The sequence below is a fragment of the Ranitomeya imitator genome, chromosome 5, assembly GCF_032444005.1.
Source record: "Ranitomeya imitator isolate aRanImi1 chromosome 5, aRanImi1.pri, whole genome shotgun sequence".
In the NCBI taxonomy this organism is placed as follows: Eukaryota; Metazoa; Chordata; class Amphibia; order Anura; family Dendrobatidae; genus Ranitomeya; species Ranitomeya imitator.
In genome coordinates this window covers 420,889,039-420,911,001 of record NC_091286.1, presented here as the reverse complement: position 1 = coordinate 420,911,001, position 21,963 = coordinate 420,889,039, and the positions used below count along the sequence as shown (strand labels likewise).

General features: G+C 38.8%; 1 protein-coding gene across 2 annotated transcripts in view; it reads left to right on the top strand.

Moving 5' to 3' along the window:
* The window catches only part of MASP1 (MBL associated serine protease 1), a 348,061-nt gene that overhangs the window by 182,206 nt on the left and 143,892 nt on the right, over nucleotides 1-21,963 (top strand). The window contains exons 10-11 of one of the 2 annotated variants that reach the window (XM_069727077.1): nucleotides 38-112; nucleotides 3,589-6,304. In XM_069727077.1, coding sequence (XP_069583178.1) covers nucleotides 38-112; nucleotides 3,589-4,445 — 932 coding nt within the window. In that variant the 3' untranslated portion in view covers nucleotides 4,446-6,304. Of the gene's footprint in view, nucleotides 1-37; nucleotides 113-3,588; nucleotides 6,305-21,963 lie in introns of those variants that run through there. The other variant, XM_069727078.1, reaches the window with a different exon arrangement.

Sequence of the window (21,963 nt, the reverse complement as noted above, 5' to 3'; positions counted from 1 at the left end):
AGATCTGATGTTTTTTTTCTCTTGTGTTATCATGTAGCAGAATACATCTGTAATGAAAATGGAGTGTGGATAAATTCTGAGATAGGAGAGAAGCTTCCAGTGTGCCAGCCAGGTAAGTGGCGAATGCGGAATTCATTATTAATGCTAATCTAATTGTCTATCTAGTTGCTTTATGTTTCCATTAAAGTATAAAATTGCTGCTTGTGATGTAAGAGAAGAAATATTTAGGTAGTAATGTTCCTGCATGCTCTCCTTTCATCTCCGTTGATGAACTGCACCACTATCCAAATTTTAGCATGGCAATAACATTTCTTCATGATTCGTGTTACAGATCCAATACATCAAGTAATTATTAAGTGTCTATATATATTGAACATCTTACTATCTCTGACTTTTCTTCTTGCTGCACAATATTCTTTCCTTTGCCACCATTTCCATGTAACGTGTAATGTAACCCACGTCATTGTTCTTTGTTACTGGGCAGTTATATATGGTTTTTGGAAGCTTTAGTCTTGGGCTCGTGCAGATTTGTGATGCAGACAGTGACTTTCACCCCCTTACATGTTTTTCTTGGTGAAGAGTGATTTTGAAGTCTAAAAATTTGATACAGCTGAGTTTACAGCAAGTAAAAAGTGAAGGGCATTCACAAGGCTTTTTCCTCACACAAACTGTTTATATAATGTAGCTAACATCCAATACATATTTCTTTTTCATCTTACAATTACATATTATTTACTGTTAGTTAGATCATAAAAATGTTTCATTGGAAATCTTTTCAAAAATTCTCTTATGTGTCGATTTTGCAAATTTGTTTCTGCTGTGACAGCAGAAAATGCTAGCAATTAAATTAGTGGCAAAAACCATGATTACCATATGTTACGGCTGTGCACAATAACAAGCTGCGGAAAAACCCTGCTGCTAATTCAAAGAAAGCTCCATGTGATTTATCGCATCAGCTATGCAAACTGAAGCAAAGGCGCTCCGGTAATATGGGGTCCTCTTGGTGACTAACATTAAACAAGAAAAAACAAGTCCTGCATGCTTTTCTTCCATTCTAAAATACAGAACCCAAAAAACCCAATGATAATCAAAGAGATCTCTCTTCTCCAGACCGGTGAAAGGATCACTTATTCTGTATGTCTGTTCCTAAGATGGAACAAACAAACAAAATATCCAAAAGGACATGTGAACATTGTATTACTGGCATATAATCACTGATAAATGGGTGTATAAAGGCTGGCAGAGCACAAAAAGAGTTGCCATTGAAGAACCAAGAAAGGTGAGTATATAACATGAACTAATGGATTGTGCGGCTGTTCTACAGGTAATCTGCGGCAAAATTAGCAACAGTTAGGATTTGTTGTGGATTTTTACATCCACGGTGAAAACAATGGGGAAAATTTGCATCGAATCTGCAATCAATTGCTAATAGAAATGCTCCAGAATTAAAAACACGCAATATAGATCAATTTCTTTGTGAACTATTTCCATAGTGAAAATGAGAAAGTAACTGTCTAAAGTGCACACATTTGAAGAGTAAAACAATTACAGTATTAAGTTGTGTTGGACACGGAAAAATTTAATAATTCAGTATAAAATATATACTTTTCCAAATACATCAGACTAACATTTTCTTTTAGATTCCATTCATTAATATCGATGCCAATATTCCTGGTGTTTATTATAAAACCATAGGTAATGGACAAAAATATATCATCTCCTGACATTTCAGTATATGGTTCCTGGAGACCTCCAAACATGCTTCTGTCCTAGACAACTAAGAAAGCAGAATTTCCAGTAATTCCCGTTACCACAGAGATTTCTGTTTATAGGTGATCTTAAGGCCAAGAATTTTGGAAAATAGCTGTGGTTGTGATGTAGGCTCTAGCATTTATTGCTTGGTTATAGCTTGTTCTTTATTTTATTTTCACGCTCAAACCAGCTCTGGAATATTTCATCTTTCATTTTCTTATCACAATTTTCTACATTTTAACCACTCTTGCAAACAAGGAACCTAATATGCACGATGCATGCATGAATGAAGATTTGTTTCACTACATTTCGAGTTTCGGTTCACGCATGAATACTGAAGAACATCTTTTGTAAACGTTTTGTTGCCATTTTCCTGGTAATGTGATCCATGTCACTAAAAATCAGAGCCATGCTGGAATGGACTAACATCACCACTGTCAGGTATTCAAGGTTTCGAATGTACAATGATGTATAAAAGTATGGATACATCATTGATGGTGGATTATGCCTGGATAAATAAAATACTGTAATACCAGATGTTAGTATATACCCTTCATATGGAAATATATTAATAATGTAGAACTATAATTTCCTTTTTTTAATATGTTCTATTTTTCTTGTCTAGCAGATCATTGGAGGTCCTCAGATCCCCCAGATCACTCACAAATCTTCTGAAACTTGCTGCTTGGCAGGCAGATGGTGCAAGAGCACATGCAAAGCGTTGTCTATGGCCCCATAGGCTTCCTGTTGGATCAATACCTTGTCCATGTGCAGCTCACTACTTCTGTCTGCTGAGCAGCGCGCTTCATAGCAGTTTTTTTTGGTTATTACAGTCACAGGGATTTTACTGTATTTATCGTAAAGTTTAAATCACATGTTGCTAAAATAGGAGCAAAGCTCCTGTACAGCCACTGTACTGAAAGCACGGCACCCTGGAGAAAATTAACTTTATTTCTCCTTCGAGCCGCCAGCTTTCAATGATACAGGAATATCACGTGGCTTCAGTCACCACACATAGCAATGAAAGCAGTGGCTGTAAGCATGGCCTGGCATTTTGACTGACAGAAGGCTCTCCACTGATACACTGCTTACAGCTGTTGCTCACAGTATAGTGAGATGAGCTGCCATACCTGCATGTCTGAAAGCCAACAGCTCCAGAGAGAAATAATGTTGATTTTCTCCCTGATGCTGCACTTTCAGTAGGGTAGCCAAGCACTTTCTTAACTTGACTAACCTGCAGAGTAGCCTCATATCGGCAGGTTAATAGCATTATGCTACCTAGGTTAGGATAGGTTCCTTTCAAGGTGTTACAAGATCTGGTTACAAGTTGGAAGGCAGTCATCAATTGGCAACAGAGTGTTAATTTTCTTTCTAGAACAAAGATATAGATAGATAGATAGATAGATAGATAGATAGATAGATAGATAGATAGATAAGAATAAGAAAGGAAAACAGCACAAAAATTGGAAAAAAATGGGCTTTAATGCCTGAACGGCGTGGCAACGTTTCGGAAATGGTATCCTTTCTCAAGCCTCGAATAGATAGAATAGGTATATACACATAGAATACCTATATACAGTATATATAAATGTCAGTGACACACACATATGTATATACAGTATAGTACATAGATACGATAGATAGATAGATAGATAGATAGATAGATAGATAGATAGATAGATAGATAGATAGATAGATAGATAGATAGATAGATTTTAAAAAAATAGCAAAGTAGTTGCACCTGGCATAATCCACTTAACATTTTATTATTCTTGACTGTAATTTTTTTGCCTACTGTGTTGACTGTGCTTCCTCTTTACATTTTTGTTTTGGCAGTTTGTGGAAGGCCTAAACAACCACTCCCGGGAATAGTGAAACGCATCATTGGTGGGCGTAATGCAGAACCTGGATTTTTTCCTTGGCAGGTTCTAATTGTGGTTGAAGATATGTCCCGTGTTCCTGAAAACAAGTGGTTTGGCAGTGGAGCATTATTGTCTGATAATTGGGTGTTAACTGCAGCTCATGTGTTAAAATCTCAGCGACGCGATAACACTGTAATTCCTGTTTCAAAGGAACATGTCACTATCTATTTGGGGTTGCATGATGTGAAAAATAAAGATGATGCTATTACTAGAACTATCGAGAAGATTATACTACATGAATCCTTTGACCCACAGATTTACAACCATGACATTGCATTGGTGAAACTGAAAGAAAAGGTTGTAATGAGCCAATCCATAATGCCAATATGTCTGCCAGAGCTGGATCACGAGTTGGAAGGTCCTCAGCCCAATACACTTGGTCTTGTAGCTGGATGGGGTATCTCCAACCCTAATAATACTATAGATGAAGTCATTAGCTCAGGCATGAGAACATCTTCTGATGTGCTCCAGTATGTAAAACTTCCAGTAGTACTTCATGCTGAGTGTAAGAAAAGCTATGAGTCTCGCTCTGGGAATTATAGTGTAACAGAAAACATGTTTTGTGCAGGTTATTATGAAGGTGGGAAGGACACCTGCCTGGGAGATAGTGGAGGTGCCTTTATAATTCAAGACCCTGAGTCAAAAAGGTGGGTGGCACAAGGGCTAGTATCATGGGGAGGGCCTGAAGAATGTGGAAGCAAACAAGTGTATGGTGTGTATACCAAAGTGTCTAATTATGTGAATTGGTTAGATAATGAGCTCAATGCATAAATAACATGCTATAAAGAACGTAATGTTTAGTGTTATATGTTCATATTTCCATGCTACATATATCACCTTTAGTCAACCTTCTACCTACTTTATGTTGGGGTATTTACAGTAAAGTGCTAACTGGGAACCTATTATTTAGCCTTTGTGAACAGTTCTACAAGTACTTTTCAGTTGGTGTTTTAAACATTAACAATTAAAAGTGTTTTCTAGAATTTAAAAAAAAAAAGGTATTTACTCACTTGTCAAAACTCCACCGTTTCACAGTGACAATCCCAGTCCTGCACCAGTGGTAGCAATTACATGTAAAGTGAACATAAGCTCAAGATGGCCAACCACTATTCACGTTATTGATTTCACTACAGTGACTAGTGATTGGTTGCTAATGTTATATGCTAAGACAATACATTATTATTAGAGATGATTAAACCTTTTGAAATTCAAGCTTGCCAGAATTGAATTTGCCCTGAAAATATGCATATAACACTATAAGGTCTCCTTGGCCTGTATTCAACCTTTTTCAACCCTTTTACTGCAAATACAGCCTTAGTAAAATTAAAGTAACCTCATTGCAGAAGGGAACTATAACCCAGTAATAACCAACAGTCCATTTCTTGTTTTTAAACTTGTAAAAAAAAATGGTTCAAAAAAGTTCCCTTTCAGTAATTTGTAATCAGGTAGACTGTTGAGTGGAGAAAACTGACTCAAACTGATGGCGTCACTGTTAGAAGAAACATCATCCTGCTGTAACTGAGAAGCGCCATGTATTTCATAATACCCTCCGCTCCTTTCCATTAATATGCCTGTCGGAGGCAAAGGAGATCAAATGTATCCAGGTTTTAGTAATACTACTTCCCGGATAGCTGGTGACAGTGGTGGTTGTACTACTGCTAATGGCTCCCACATTCTTATCTGAATATGTATTTGGTGAGCACCACATCAAGACCCCCACAGGCCACCCAGAGCACGAGCATATAATTAACTCAAACTGAAAATGAAGATTAAACAACAACCACAAGACAGATTTAATCAACCAAGGTATAATTTTAATCAGTACAACAACCCCAACCTGACCCTGTCTGTAGGTTACTCAGCACAATCCAGCTGACAGGTTCCCTTTCAGCACTGTTCTTACATAAGTTGCTTCCATTGTTTTGCACTTTTATTGGATCAGAATGACAAAATTAATGTAATAATTTTATTCCTGACATGCCTGGCATAGAAAATTGTAGTGACTAGGTTGATTTCCATCTTATTTCCATAAATTGGCTAGGCATTTTATTGGAACAAATGGTGCAGAATGCAGGGCCTCAAAGGCCTGGAAAACACTCCAAACAGTATTTTATTTATGCTGCTTTGGGAAATTATAAAATTACCTTTCATATTTTTAACACCTTCTGCTTTTCTTTTTGACATCAGTACCAGCTGACCATGACAATTCTGATACAGAAGATGAGAAAATAAAAAAAACATATATTTTATAGCCAAAAATTGTTTACATTAGCAGCAAAATTACTGCATATACTCGAGTATAAGCAGATTCGTGTATAAGCCGAGGCACCTAATTATATCACAAAAAACTGGGAAAACATATTGACTCGAGTATAAGCCTGGTATGAATCGTCCCCTCAGCCCCAGCCTGGTCTGCAAGGCTCCTCATTCCTATCCTGGTCTGCATTGTTCCCTCAGCCCCATCCTGGTCTGCATGGCCCCCTCATCCCTATCCTATTATGCATGGCCTTCTCATCCCAATCCTGATATGCATGGCTCCTCATCCCTATCCTTGTATGCATGGCCCCCTCATCCCTATGATAGTCTGCATGGCTTCTCATCCTTATCCTTGTATGCATGGCCTCCATCAGAAAAAATATATATATATATATATTAAAAAAATCCTACTTACCATCCCTGAGCTCCATTGCCGCATCTTGTTCCATTGCCAGCATCTGCAGTGGTGGGGCAATCAAGTGTGCCCGCTACTTAAGGGACACTTGATTGCCCCTTAAGTAGCGGGCACACTTGATTGCCCCACCACTGCAAGGAGGACAGTGGAGGGCATGGAGGGCAGTGAATATTCATTCCCTTAAGTAGCAGACACAGGTGATCGCCCAGACTCTGCAGGAAGCCAGCAACTGTGAATACTGTGCCCACTATTAAAGAGAAATGAATATTCACTGCTAACGCAATGAATATTTATTTCTCTGTAGCAGTGGGCACAGGATTTAGCCACAGCAGCCAGCTCTTGCCTCTTGTGGCCCGCTGCTGCCGCTTTTCCTCTGCCTTCTGGGACCCTCACTCAAGTGTAAGCCGAGGGGGGCTTTTTCAGCACAAAAAAAGTGCAGAAAAACTCGGCTTATACTCAAGTGCAGTTGAAACCAGAAGTTTACATACATTATATATATAAAGACACATATGCATGTTTTTCTCAATATCTGACATGAAATTAGAATAAACCTTTCCTGTTTTAGGTCAATGAAAATTGCCATAATAATTAATATTTGCCTAATGCCAGAATAATGAGAGACAGAGAATGTTTTAAGGCATTTTTATTACTAAAAATTACAAAAAATTACTTGCAAAGTCAAAAGTTTACATACACAAATATTACTAGGCATTTAAACAATTCTAGATTGCCCATATCATGATGTGATGTGTTTGAAAGCTTCTGAAAGGTTTCTTGGCAATATCTGAGTTAGTTACAAACACACCTGTGGATATATTTTAATGCACACCTGAAATACACTGCTTCTTTGTGTAGCATCATGGGAGAGTCTAAAGAAATCAGCTGCCAAGATATCAGGAAGAGAATTGTGGACTTGCACAATTCTTGCTCATCCTTGGGTACAATTTCAAGATACCTGAAGGTGCCTCATTCTTCTGTGCAAACAATTATACGCAAGTACAAACAAGATGGGAATGTTCAGCCATCATACCACTCATGAAGCAGATGGATTCTGTGTCCCAGAGATGAACGTGCTTTGGTCCAACATGGGCATATCAACCCAAGGACAAAAGCAAAAGACTTTGTGAAGATGATGGTGTAAGCTGGTAAGAATGTGTCAATATCCACAGTGAAATGAGTAATGTTTCAAAATGGGATGAAAGGCCACTCTGCGTGAAAGAAGCCATTACTCTAAGAGAAACATAAAAAGGACAGATTAAGGCTACGTTCACATTTGCGGCTTTGGACGCAGCGGTGTCGCCGCAAAACAACGCACACGTCATGCTTCACTATCTTTAACATTGCATGTGCGTTCGTTTTCATGCGTTTCAGTGCGTTTTGCGACGCATGCGTCCTTTCGACGCACCTGGCAGTGTGTTGCAAACGCAACATGTTGCATTTTTTCTGCGTCCAAAACTTTTAAAAAACGCTTGCGTCGCACTTGCGTTGTATTTGCGTCGTCGAAGCAAATTGAAGTGTATTGGCAGCGCAGAAGACGCAAGTACTTGCGTTGTTGTGCATTGTAGGACACATGCGTTCTTAACTTAAAAAAAAAAAATGAAAAGACCCTATATAGTAAAAAAGGGTTGAACGCATGCGTCAAAAATGCATGTGTTCTACTTGCGTCTTTCGTGCGTCGTGCGTTGCGTCCACGACGCTGCGTCCAAAGCCGCAAATGTGAACGTAGCCTTATATTTGCAAATGCACACATAAACAAAGACCTGAATTTTGGAGACATGTCCTGTGGTGTGATAAAACTAAAATTAAGCTTTTTGGGCATAATGACCATCATTACATTTGGAGGAAAAAGGGAGAATATTGGAAGTCTAAGGGTGCGTGTCCGTAATGACGGCACTTTAGACGGAGTGGAAAACTTGCAACGCCCAAAGCACCGCCCCTTCTGTACGCGCAGTGATTCCGAATGCGGTCATTGCACACATCCGGAATCTCCGCACCCCATACATAGTGATTTACCTTGCGGTGACGGAACGTCGCCGCAAGGTAAACAGACATGCTGCTTTCTAAAAAGACGCGCCTCATGTCCGTAAATGCAGGGCCGCCGGATGCGTGTTCGCACGCATAGTGGAGACGGGACTTCATAAAATCCCCTCCACTATGCTGTAACATCTGGATGCTGCGGATTGAATGCTTTGGCTGGCTTTTTTAAAAGTTGCTTTTTAAAATGTTCAAATCCAAGGTACGGCACCCACCAGCTATATTCAATTGCAACGGGTTATTATATATGTCTCAGCGTGTCAAGCTCCAACTTTTCCCTCTCCCCCTCTCTCAAACAGACGCTGCGGCTGGATGCAGCGTTCAATCCGCAGCTAATCCGGATGTAATCTGGCACGTGGAAACATACCCTAAGAAACGCATTGGTGGCAGCATCACGTTCTGGGGTTGTTTAGTTGCAGGAGGAACTGGTGCACTTCACAAAATAGATGGCATCATGAGAAAAACAAGATTATGTGGCAATACTGAAGAAATATCTCAACACATCAGCCCGGAAGTTAAAGCTTGGGTAGAAATGGGTCTTCCAAATGGACAATGGCTCGAAGCATACCGCCAAAATAGTAACAAAAGAGCTTAATGATAACAAAGTCAATGTTTTGTAGTGGCTATCACAAAGCCCTGATCTCAATCCTATTCAAAATGTATAGGCAAAGCTGAAAAGGCAGGTGTGAGCAGGACGACTTACTGTACAAACCTACTGTATATCAATTACACCAGTTTTGTCAGGAGGAATGGGCCCAAATTCCGACCAACTATTGTGAGAAGCTTGAGGAAGGTTATCCCAAACATTTTACCCAAGTCATTCAGTTTAAGGGCAGTGGTATTAAATACTAATGAAATGTACTGTATGTAAACTTTGGACTTTGCAGTAAGTAGTCAAAATACCTTACAATATTCTCTCTCTCTCTCTCATTCTGGCATTCGGCAAATAATAATAATTATGGCAATCCAAAATGCACTAAAACGGGAAAGGATTTTTCTGATTTCATGTCAGATATTGAGAAAAACATGCATACAGTATGTGTCTTTTTATATAGCGTATGTAAACTTCTGGTTTCAACTATATATACGGTATTTTGATATTTCAGCTAGGAAAAATTGAAACTAACACATTTCAAACATGCATTAAACAGTGTTTAGGGTAAGGCAAGGGCAATTTTTTAAGCTACTCAAGATATCAAAATAAAAAAAATTGCAAGTGTTTATACAGTAGCAGTCAAAATTATGGACACACCTGTACATGCAATGGTTTTCCTTGCTCTTTTTGGAATGTGCACATTGTAGATTCAAACTAAAGGCAGCAAACCGACAAGGCACATATATGGAAACATGAAGCAGAGAAATACATGTAAAAAATTGAATGCGTGTTAAACCTTAGGTTCCTCAAAGTATCCTCACCTTTTTATTCCGTCTTTTTTTTTTTTATTTTACTCTCTTTTATAGTTATACAGTGCTTTACAAATATCAGCATCACTGTCCCTATTGGGGATCACAATCTAGATGTCCTATCAGTATATCTTTGGAAAGTGACAGGAAGGCCAATTAATAACTTATCACTTATCCTTTCGCCACCTTCACATGTTCAGTATTTGGTCACTATTTTTCATCAGTATTTGTAAGCCAAACCAGGAATGGAACAATCAAAGGAAAACTATAATAGAAACACGTCCCCACCTCTGCATTTTTCACCCATTCCTTGTTTTGGCTCACAAATACTGAACATGTGAACATTTCCAAAACCAAAGAACACCCACGCAAGCATGGGGGAACATGCTAACTTCTTGCAGATGTTGTCTTTGGTGGGATTTGAACCCAGGACCTGATGACAGTTTTGGCATACTTTCAGGCAGCTTCACCAGGTAGTCACCTGGAATTGCTTCCAATGAACAGGTATGCCTTGTTAAGTGTTCATTTGTGGAATCATTGACCTTGAGAAAGTGGTTTAGACCATCATATTTTGAAGGTAGTGTTGATACACAGATCCATACAACAGTGGTGAAATGTATTACCGAAGTGTTCTAAGCAAAATATGACAAAAAGCGCTCAACTGTGTTCAGAGAAATGACAGTGCATCGTCCCTAAGATCAGTCATTTCAGAAAAATGCCTTAAAGCTTGAAGGAATCCTCGTGAAGTCATTAAAACCATCAATCACTTTCATGAAACTGGCTTTCATAAGAACCGACTCAGAAAAGGAAGACCAAGAATTATCTTTGCTGCATAGGTTAAGTTTATCACACTTACCAGCCTCAGAACATTTAAACTGAATGCACCTTAGAGAACACTCCTCAAAAAAGATGCATAGACATCAAGCAGCAGACGCATCTCAACATCAACTATTCAGAGGATACAGCAAGAAGTTGAATTGCTGCAAAGAAGCCACTACTGAGGACCACAAACAAGAAGTGACTTGTTTGGATCAAGCAAGACAAGGACTAGATATTAGTGGAAATCTGTGCTGTGGTCGGATGTAACAAGAAAATGAATCAAAACGCACCTTCATGCTATGTAACGCCGGGCTAAAAAGTGAGGGATGAGGTTCTGCATCAGTTGGAAAAGCCACCACAACTACCTTAACCCAATTAAGATTGTTTTACTATCAGTTGGACCACAGTATGAAGATGAGGTATTTAACAAGTGTTCAGCATCTCTGAGAACACCATCAACTCCTGATGAAGCTTCTTGAGAGAATGCCAAAGGTATTTAAGGGTGTGTGCACATGATGTCTAAAGATATGCTGATATGAACTTATGCACTGCAATGTAAAAATGACTTGCATATATTCAGTGCTTCAGCTTTGTTTTCTGCTTCAGGTTTCCTAAGACACAGAGAGGGCAAAAGAAGTGACCTGACCATTTTTAAGGCTGTTTTCAAGGAAGTTGCTCACTATTTTTTACATAAAAGAGAAGGAAAAAAACACAGATAGAAAAGTCACCACTCACCAACAAAAAACAAAAGGACTTCGAAAAAGAAGCTTCAAGAAAGATACTGACAGTATAATCCTGAAGCATCTTCTGATTGAAAAATTCAGTGGGTGCAATGCTTCTTTATGGTTTCTCTGCCTTCAGTCTGAATCTACAAAGTGCAAATTCGATTAAGAACTATGAAAACCATTGCATGAACAGGCGTGCCCAAATTTGTGACCAGTATTACATCTTTTATAATTATTGGTTTACAGAAATAAAAACATTGTGACTATTCCGTGTATAGTGGCTAACCTTAAAACAACCTTAAGGGTGGTTTTATATACAGCGATTATTGTATAAATGCTCTGCTTTTTATTTTTTGCACATTTGTTATGTACAGATATTGGCTGTGAGTCAATAGGAATATATAAAACACAGTACAGTGCGTTTTTGCGGCATTTTTCCACAGTTTAGCTATGTGCACTTAGCATCTTTTTCAGGCTGATTCCGCCTGGAATCAGCTTAAAAAGATGACCCATAAAATAAACCTAATGCATAGCAAAACTGCTAGTGCTTTCCTGAAGCAGCTTCACCTGGGAGACAGCGCCACTACCTTAGCATCTAATAATGCCATGTGCACATTGCCTTTTAAGCCGGTGTCACACTTGCACCTGTGATGCGAGAAATTCACGCGAGTCTCTCGCCTAAATACCCGCCACTGCTGCAGGTTTGGATCGGAGTGATCAGCTGCAAAGAAATACATGCAGCCGCACACTCCAGTCCCGAGTGCCGGAGTCAGTGCCGGGTATAAAGGCAAGAGACTCACGTGAGTTTCTCGCATTGCAATTGTAAGTGTGACACCGGCCTTAGTGTGCTTTCTGTTCTCAATATAAGCCACGTATAGGGTGTATACAAATATAATACCCCTAGAGGTCCTCAAACAACAATAGGCACATAAGCTAGGAGAACAACTCATATATATAAATCTAAAATATAACTTTTATTAGACCATGTTAAAATATCTAATGGATAATGACGTCGCTTGTGAACAGTGCCAAAAAAAAGTGCTCATATAACCAGTGCTCTATTAAAACAATGGTTTTGTCTCACCAAATAGTCCTTATTCCGGGAGTATCCACTGCAATACCTCGGGGGGAGGGGGAGAAAAATGTCTCTATACTACCCCAGCCGTGCCCCTGCGTGGCTCCCGCCCTGATAAGGGCAGTTCCCAAGTCAGTCTAATGTATTGCACCCACCACGATAAGGTAACCTTCCCTACGCGTTTCCTCTCCCATAGGGGAGAATCCTCAGGGGAACTAGCTGAAATATATATATGTGGGGAATTTTCTTTTCAAGATGAAGGGAGTCCCTGCGTCGGCAGGTAACACCCGTGTCCAGTGTTCCCAGTTATGGGCACAGACTTCTGGTAAGGTGAGACACGGGACTGAATACTCCCACTTAAATAATTTATCAGGTAACCCCAGCGTCCTACCTCATTTCCGCTCTTGCACGTGCTCCTGCAGGGTAGCTGTTAGTCTCGGCAGTAATGGCCATATGATCCCCCAATCACCTGCATAGGAGTCCACTCCGCTCTGCATGCGTGTCCTACCATTATGCATACCTATTATCGGCGGCCGCGAGTGGCCCGCTCACTCTGGGCCACTGCGCATGCGGGACCTAAACTCCGCCCACATATCTCCTGCCGTTGTTTACGGTGGCAATGTAGGTGTACACCGTATATGTTTCCCCCCGCGGCCGGCATGGGAGTGCGCACCCATGCATGCATGTGAACGGCGAATTTGGGACGCTGTGTGAGAGTTACATATCAAGAATCGGACGGCACGGTAGGACGCAGTCTGGTAGTTCACATGCATGCATGGGTGCGCACTCCCATGCCGGTCGCGGGGGGAAACATATACGGTGTACACCTACATTGCCGCCGTAAACAACGGCAGGAGATATGTGGGCGGAGTTTAGGTCCCGCATGCGCAGTGGCCCAGAGTGAGCGGGCCACTCGCGGCTGCCGATAATAGGTATGCATAATGGTAGGACACGCATGCAGAGCGGAGTGGACTCCTATGCAGGTGATTGGGGGATCATATGGCCATTACTGCCGAGACTAACAGCTACCCTGCAGGAGCACGTGCAAGAGCGGAAATGAGGTAGGACGCTGGGGTTACCTGATAAATTATTTAAGTGGGAGTACTCAGTCCCGTGTCTCACCTTACCAGAAGTCTGTGCCCATAACTGGGAGCACTGGACACGGGTGTTACCTGCCGACGCAGGGACTCCCTTCATCTTGAAAAGAAAATTCCCCACATATATATATTTCAGCTAGTTCCCCTGAGGATTCTCCCCTATGGGAGAGGAAATGCGTAGGGAAGGTTACCTTATCGTGGTGGGTACAATACATTAGACTGACTTGGGAACTGCCCTTGTCAGGGCGGGAGCCACGCAGGGGCACGACTGGGGTAGTATAGAGACATTTTTCTCCCCCTCCCCCCGAGGTATTGCAGTGGATACTCCCGGAATAAGGACTATTTGGTGAGACAAAACCATTTTTTTAATAGAGCACTGGTTATATGAGCACTTTTTTTTGGCACTGTTCACAAGCGACATCATTATCCATTAGATATTTTAACATAGTCTAATAAAAGTTATATTTTAGATTTATATATATGAGTTGTTCTCCTAGCTTATGTGCCTGCTTTCTGTTCTCTGTATTTTTTTCCAAGCGCAGAATTCCATATGTTTGGAAGTTTTTCAGATGTTTTCTCATAGGCTTTCTATTAGAGAAAAATAGGCTATAGGTAAAATAGATGTGTATAAAAATAACTTATAAAAACCCAGCTTATCAAAAGGGCATGAAAAGCATTTGCATGCCAGAAAGAAATCTTGCAAAAAAATGTATCAAATGGAAACTAGAGGGTATGTGCATATAATATCTTTCTCAGGCAGATTCCACCTGAGAAAGTATGTAAAAAATGCACCACTAATCTAAGTTCCCTCTAGTAAAATACTCATCAGCCGCTATCTTCATCTGTTATCGGCGCCGCTAAAAGAAGTGATCAGACCGTTCTTCTAGCGGTTTCCAAGGAAGCAGTTCACTAGTTTATTTTTAAAGTTGAAAATATAAGACACCAGCGGCGCCCCTCGCAGAGACTACAGAAAAGACACCCAAAATACTTCAGGGAAAAGGTCATTGGTGTTTTCCTGAAGTGTGTTCTGCTTCAAAAACTCAGAGTACTTCGACGTCTAAGCGACATTGCGTGCACATACGCTTAGGCTGGTTTTACAGAAACCCTTTTTTCTTTGCCGTTTTCATTGCATTTATTTGGGCTAAATTCTGTGGTTGTCTGGTTAAGAGTTTGCAGGGAAAGATTAAAATATGTAGGTACAGTATAGATTGTTTTTGTTTGTGCTTTTCCTATTACAATTTTGAGGTTAAATAGAATTTTGCTCCACGGGCTTTAAAGAAATTTAAAATTGCCAAGAAGGATAAATGCTATTTCAGAATAGCAATTATAACATTAAAAGTGGCATGAAAATGCATTAAAGTGTTGTGTTTATGCAAGGAACCAAAGCACTGTGTGAGCCCTATGGCCATTTTGCACACATATTTTGATCACTTATTTTGCATGAGTTTATGTTAGCCTAAAGCAGGAGAAAAAGATGAACTGTAAAGAAATGTATAATGAAGAGATGTGTGCCAGTTTCATGTTTGTTTTTGGACACACTCCTGGCTTAGGTTCACAAATGCAAATGCTTTTATGCCTATTTAGGGTTTGTTCAAACAGAACTTTTTATGTGCATTTCTCTGGCTGAAAAATAGACAGCAAAGAAACCCTTTAAACAAAATATGTTTTGGGCACAATTTTTGCGGTGTTTTTAAGCTGTTGTTTTGTATGTTTTTTTTTCTTCAAATGATTCAATAGTCAAATTTGGAATTTTTTCAAGTATAAATGCCCTAAGAATTGACATATTGATTATTTTTTCTACATGGACAAACACATGTAAAAAAACAAGTTCCATGTACACTATATGCACGTTTTTCCATTAAAATGAATTTTTCAGAGTATATGCAGCCTTTTGTCATGTGAATTTTGGAGCAACCCCACTTCAAAATCCACTTAAAAAACCTTTGTGTGAACACAACTTAGGGGAAAACCAGAAACTCAAAGAAGAGAAAGTAAGACAAAAGAATAAAAGCTAAAATTTCTAAAACATTTTGTCCTTTTCTTCTCATGACAAATTTCTTTGGCATCCTCCCCAAATAGTAAAATAGGAATAAACTTTAACATAAATAAAATTATAAAAATCAACAGAATAATGATTTTTTTATTCCTCTACCTAATGGTTATATAAATTAGCCTGGATTAAATTAAACAAGAGTATTTCATGATCCTTATATAGACTGCAATGCCCGGTCTGGTAATTGAGCCCCGACCCAAACTTAAAGATTTATATGTGTCTACAAGGCTTTAAATTCAGGTAGGGAGACATATTCAGGTATTACAGCCCATATCCAGACCATAATACACCCTTGCCTGAACCTGGCCAAAGACTTAAAAAATAATATCTAAATAAATAGTATAAACGTAGAAAGAAAAATGATTCTATACATATAATTTAATTTCACTGTACAATATGTTGACTGAACAGCAATTTCTGATTCTACTATATTTCATATTTACAAATGTAAGTTAGCTATTTTTAACAGTATCCAGCCCTTATTGGATTCTGCCATAAACCAATGTTAATAACTTCTTTCTATTTTCATTTGTGCCAAAAATATTTTGAATAGAAATAAGAAATGGAAATGTAATTGCCAGGAAATATAATCTGGAATGTGGTGCTGACTCCTGTAAATGAGATCTGACTATCATGAAATGTTTCTCCAGATTTGTAATTTTTATTCGCAAAAAGATAAAAAATACATCTGTCATTATCAAATGTTTGTCACTAAAAATAAACTCCCATTTAAGTTTTTATCTCCTTAATATATGGCAATCATATTATATAGCACTGTGTACTTACAATTGCTTATTTTGCCCTTGTACTCAGCTAATGCTTCTATTTTCCTTTAGGTCTATGATATATTGTGATTAAAAACTGCCTAGTAGTATCTTTCTAAACTCTATGTAGAAGCAAGAGGTCAATTTCCCTGTATGAGTCATTAGTCACTGCAAACTCCCTGGCAAAGAGAAGAGTGGAACAGCTGGGTCAGGCGTTAAAGGGAGAGATGATAAATGCAGGTACAAGAGATTTCCTGTTTCTACAGAGCGGAGAAAAGAGAATAATTTCCTGGGTAGTGAGGTAAAATTAGCAATTATAAGTACACAGTGCTGTGTCTATGATGATTGCAATATACAAGTGCTTCTCACAAAATTAAAACATCATCAAAAAGTTAATTTATTTCAGTTCTTCAATACAAAAAGTGAAACTCATATATTATATAGAGTCATTACAAACAGAGTGATCTATTTCAAGTGTTTATTTCTGCTAATGGTGATGATTATGGCTTACAGCCAATGAAAACCCAAAAGTCATTATCTCAGTAAATTAGAATAATTAACAAAAAACACCTGCAAAGGCTTCCTAAGTGTTTAAAAAGGTCCTTTAGTCTGTTTCAGTAGGCTGCACAATCATGGGGAAGACTGCTGACTTGACAGATGTCCCGAAGGCAGTCATTGACACACTCCACAAGGAGAGTAAACCACAAAAGATAATTGGTAAAGAAGCTAGCTGTTCACAAAGTGCTGTAACCAAGCATATTAATGGAAAGTTGAGTAGAAGGAAAAAGTGTGGTAAAAAAGGTGCACAAGCAACTGGGATAACCACAGCCTTGTCAATATTGATGTAATAATAATATAATTACATTTTGGTACCCTGAGATGTGCACAATAGCACAGCAAGTATCGTGGTTTAATCTATTGTGCACATCTCAGGGTACCAAAATGTAATTATATTATTATTACATCAATATTATTATGTTTATTATTCTATGTATCTTATACTCAGAAAAGTTAAGTGTGGATCAAGTTTGATAATTTACATGTACGTATTTTTATTGACTGATTTGTCGACCAGCACATTAAATGTTAGACACATTGCTACTTGTTTTTGCTTTCAAATTAAAAAGGAACTTGTCACATTGAAATTGCCATCCAATCTGCATGTAGTGTGTTATTGAGTAGGAGACTATGAGATTTTTGATATACAGTATAGCATTATGGGGAAAAGAATATGTATAGGTGTTGCATTGCTATTCCCCGAAATCCCTGAGAAGTCCTAATCTCCCAAGTTTCCTTTAATATGGGACGAGAAATAGCACAGATACATTTTTACATTTTACCAAATCGTACTAGCATTTGCATTCTGTTTTATGGCAATGTACCAATATTACATTTTTGTACGTTTTCATACCTATATATGTTCTTTATTTCTATTTATTAATTTGTATTATTTGTTTTCTATAACACATGAGCAAAAAACTGTTTTGGTGCCAAACAAATGTAAATAAAGGAGGTAAAACACAATTAATTTAATGTATGTATTTTTTGAACTTTATGCATTGCAATGAAAAGCTAAGCACTTGACACTGTTATTACCTGTGTTTAATGCCACTTTACATGTACATATGGTGTCAAATGATGTCAACTAACCACTAGAAAACTCCTTTACTCCTCAGCCAATGTCACTTTTTAAGGTTATACTGTAACTCTGAAACACTTCAATATATCCCACTGATTCTGAGACTGTTCTCTGTGACATGTTGTACTTCACATTAGTGGTAAATTTTGGTAGATAAGATTTGCGCTTCGAAAAAAATCGAAAATTTGACAAAATATTTGAAAATGTAGCAATTTTCAATCTTTGAATTTTTAAGCCCTTAAATCAGATAATTATACCGCACAAAATAGTCAATAAATAACATTTACCACGTGTCTACTTTACATAAGCATCACTTTTGAAACATACTTGTTTGGTAGCAAGGGTTAAAAGTTTATGAGCAATTTCTAATTTTTCCAACTAAATTTAGAAAGCCAATTTTTTAGGGGCCACATACCATTTGAAATGACTTGGGAAGGCCTATGTGACAAAAAAAATACCTCAAATAGTCCCTGATGTTCCTAAACAGTGGAAGGCTTCCAAAAGTGACCCAATTTTGGAAACTACACCCCTCACGGAACTTATCTAGAGGTGTGGTGAGCACCTTGAACCCACAGGTGCTTCACAGAATTTTATAATGTTGAGCTGTGAAAATGAAAAATACATTTTTCCCATAAAGTGTTGCTTCAGCCCCAAATTTTTCTTTTTCACAAGGGTAAAAGGAAAGAAATGACTATACAATTGTTGTGCAATTTCTTTTGAGTACATCAATACCCCATATGTGGTGGATAACTACTGTTAGGGCACGCGGCAGGACTAGGAAGTGAAGGAGTGTCAATTGAATTCTGGAGAGCAATTTGGGCTGGAATAAATTGCTGATGCATTGTCACATTCGAAGAGTCTCTGACATGCCCAAACGGCAGATATTCCAACAAGTGAGCCCATTATAGAAACTACACCTCTTGAGGAATTCATCAAGAGGTGTAGAGAGCACTTTTAGCCCTCAGGTGATTCACAGAATTGTATAACAGTAGGCTGAGTCAATGGAAAATTATATTTTTTTTCCACAAAAATTTTGCTTTGGCCCCAAGTTTAACATTTTCAAAAAGGGATAATGTGAGAAAATGGACTGTTCAATTTGGTATTCAATTTCTCCTAAGTACACTAATACCCCCATATGTGGTCAAATGTTACTTTTTAGGCACAGTGTAAAGCTCAGAAGGGAAGGAGCACAATATTGAAGTTCAGATTTTGCTGTAATGGTTTGAGAGTGCCGTGTCACATAGGCAGAATCTCTAAGCTGTCAGAACAGCAGAAACCTTCTATAAGTGACCCCATTTTACAAAGTACATCTCTCAATTAATTCATCTAGGGGTGGAGAGGGCATGGTGAAACCACATGTGCCTCACAGAATATTATACTATTGGGTGGTGAAGAAAGAATAATTAAATTTTTGTCACTAAAATGTTTTTTAGCCCCAAATTTTTAATTTTTGTAAGGGCTAATAGGAAAAAATTGACCTATTAGTTCTTTGTGCAATTTCTCTGGGTGTGCCAGTACCTTACATGTAATCGGAACTATTTTTGAGGCACAGTGGAAAGTTCAGATGGGAAAGAGCCATATTGTAGTGCAGAATTTGCTGTTTTGGTTTGTTCATGCAATAACCCACTGGAAGATGCCCTGAAGTGCCAGAACAGCAGAAGCCCATAAGTGACCACATAAGAATACATGACCCCATTTTGGAAATTATACCCCTCTTGGCATTTATTTAATGGTGTAGTGGCAATTTTGTCTCCATAGTAGTGTTGAGCGATACCTTCCGATATTTGAAAGTATTGGTATCGGATTGTATCGGCCGATATCCAAAAAATATCGGATATCGCCGATACCGATATCCGATACCAATACAAGTCAATGGGACACAAATATCGGAATGTATCCTGCAATGGTTCCCAGGGTCTGAAGGAGAGGAAACTCTCCTTCAGGCCCTGGGATCCATATTCATGTGTAAAATAAAGAATAAAAATAAAAAATATTGATATACTCACCCTCGGACGCGCCCTGGTATTAACTGCTGCAACCGCCATGCTTCCCTTCCTAAGAATGAGCGCGTGAAGGACCTTTGATGACGTCGCGGCTTGTGATTGGTCGCGTGACCACTCATGTGACCGCTCATGCGACCAATCACAAGCTGCGACGTCATCGCAGGTCCTTCACGCGCTCATTCTTAGGAAGGGAAGCATGGCGGTTGCAGCGGTTACAACCAGGGCGCGTCTGAGGGTGAGTATATCAATATTTTTTTTTTTATTCTTTATTTTACACATGATTCTTCTTCCCGATACCGATTCCCAATATCGCAAAACTATCGGAACTCGGTATCGGAATTCCGATACCGCAAATGTCGGCCGATACCCGATACTTGCGGTATCGGAATGCTCAACACTACTCCATAGGTGTTTTCCAGAAGCAAGCAACAGTAGATGTTACTGAGTGAAAATTGCAAACTGCCATTGTAGCGCATAGTACATTGAAGTGTGACACTGAGTCACTTCTCACAGAGAAGCTATTGGTCAGGATAATCGAAAAGTCCGAGGTCAATAGTCAGGAGTGTATGCTACAAACAGAGGAACGTTGTCTGTTAACGATCTGAGGTCAAAATACCAGGAGGATAGCAGATCAGAACAAAGATGTTAAACAGATGGATGGTCAGAACAAGGTCCAAAGTCAGACAGCGATAGATGAATAAGCAAAAAAGACAAAGAGTAAACCAATCACACTTATCTGAAGCTACAGCTGACAGCTATCTGGGACTAAACAGGATTACTATAGAACATTGAAACTGCATTGCTGCCATAGAAAATAGGGAAAAAATGGAAAAAAAAGTGCTATATAATGTACACATGAAATATTTATCTGCAAAAATTGCTATGAATAAAGGAAGGCACTTCACGCATAGATTGGCCAATATATGTGAGCCCAATTGCCACCTCAAGGCGTCCTTTGTAAATTGGGTGCCTGTCCTGATATGTCACCTCTCCTGGGCAAAAAAGCCTACAATTTATGGGGCAGGAAAGGACCAGCTAATCTGCTTAAAATCACCTGTGGCTAATGGGAGTGGGAGTGTCTGTGTCCAAAAGGCTATGATTCAATAAAGAAAAAGGACCAGCACATCCAGACTAGTGTGAACAGGCGCCAACCAAAATTAGCATATAAACAACAAATAGTAAGGTTGCACCATAATATACAAGATAGGATTACTATAGAATATTGAAACTGCATTGCTGCCATAGGAAAGAGGAAAAAATGGAAAAAAGTGCTATATAATGTACACATTAAATATTTACCTGCAAAAATCTCTATGAAAAAGGGAAGGTACTTCGCGCATAGATTGGCCAATATACTGTATGTGAGCCCAATTGCCATGTCAAGGCATTTATTTTGTTGATAGTTTTTATAATTTTGACAAAAATATTGGCCTGTGTTTTTACATTTTTAGTTATATGTTAACTTTTCTTTATGTCTGCATTAAATTAAAAATAATGTTTTAAAGCTACTGTCCAGATCTCCACTTTGCACTGACGAGGGGCAGTACCCCGAAACACAGTGTCTGCAAATTGAGATTCTGGTTTGGCTTTTATCCTAAGTCATGTGACAAGGCTCGTTAAAGGGTTGACATTGACTGTTAGGATTGCTACTTCCAATAGGTGGCACTAGAGTTCAAATTCTCTTCCTCTCTGAAGAGACAATTTGCATAAAGCTACAGTCGTCACTTGATCCTTTCAGTATAGGTCCTATAAGCTTTAATTTCTTTACAAACTACTGAGAATTATTATTATTATTATTATTATTTATTATTATAGCGCCATTTATTCCATGGCGCTTTACATGTGAGGAGGGGTATGCATAATAAAACAAGTACAATAATCTTTAACAATACAAGTCACAACTGGTACAGGAGGAGAGAGGACCCTGCCCGCGAGGGCTCACAATCTACAAGGGATGGGTGAGGATACAGTAGGTGAGGGTAGAGCTGGCTGTGCAGCGGTTTGG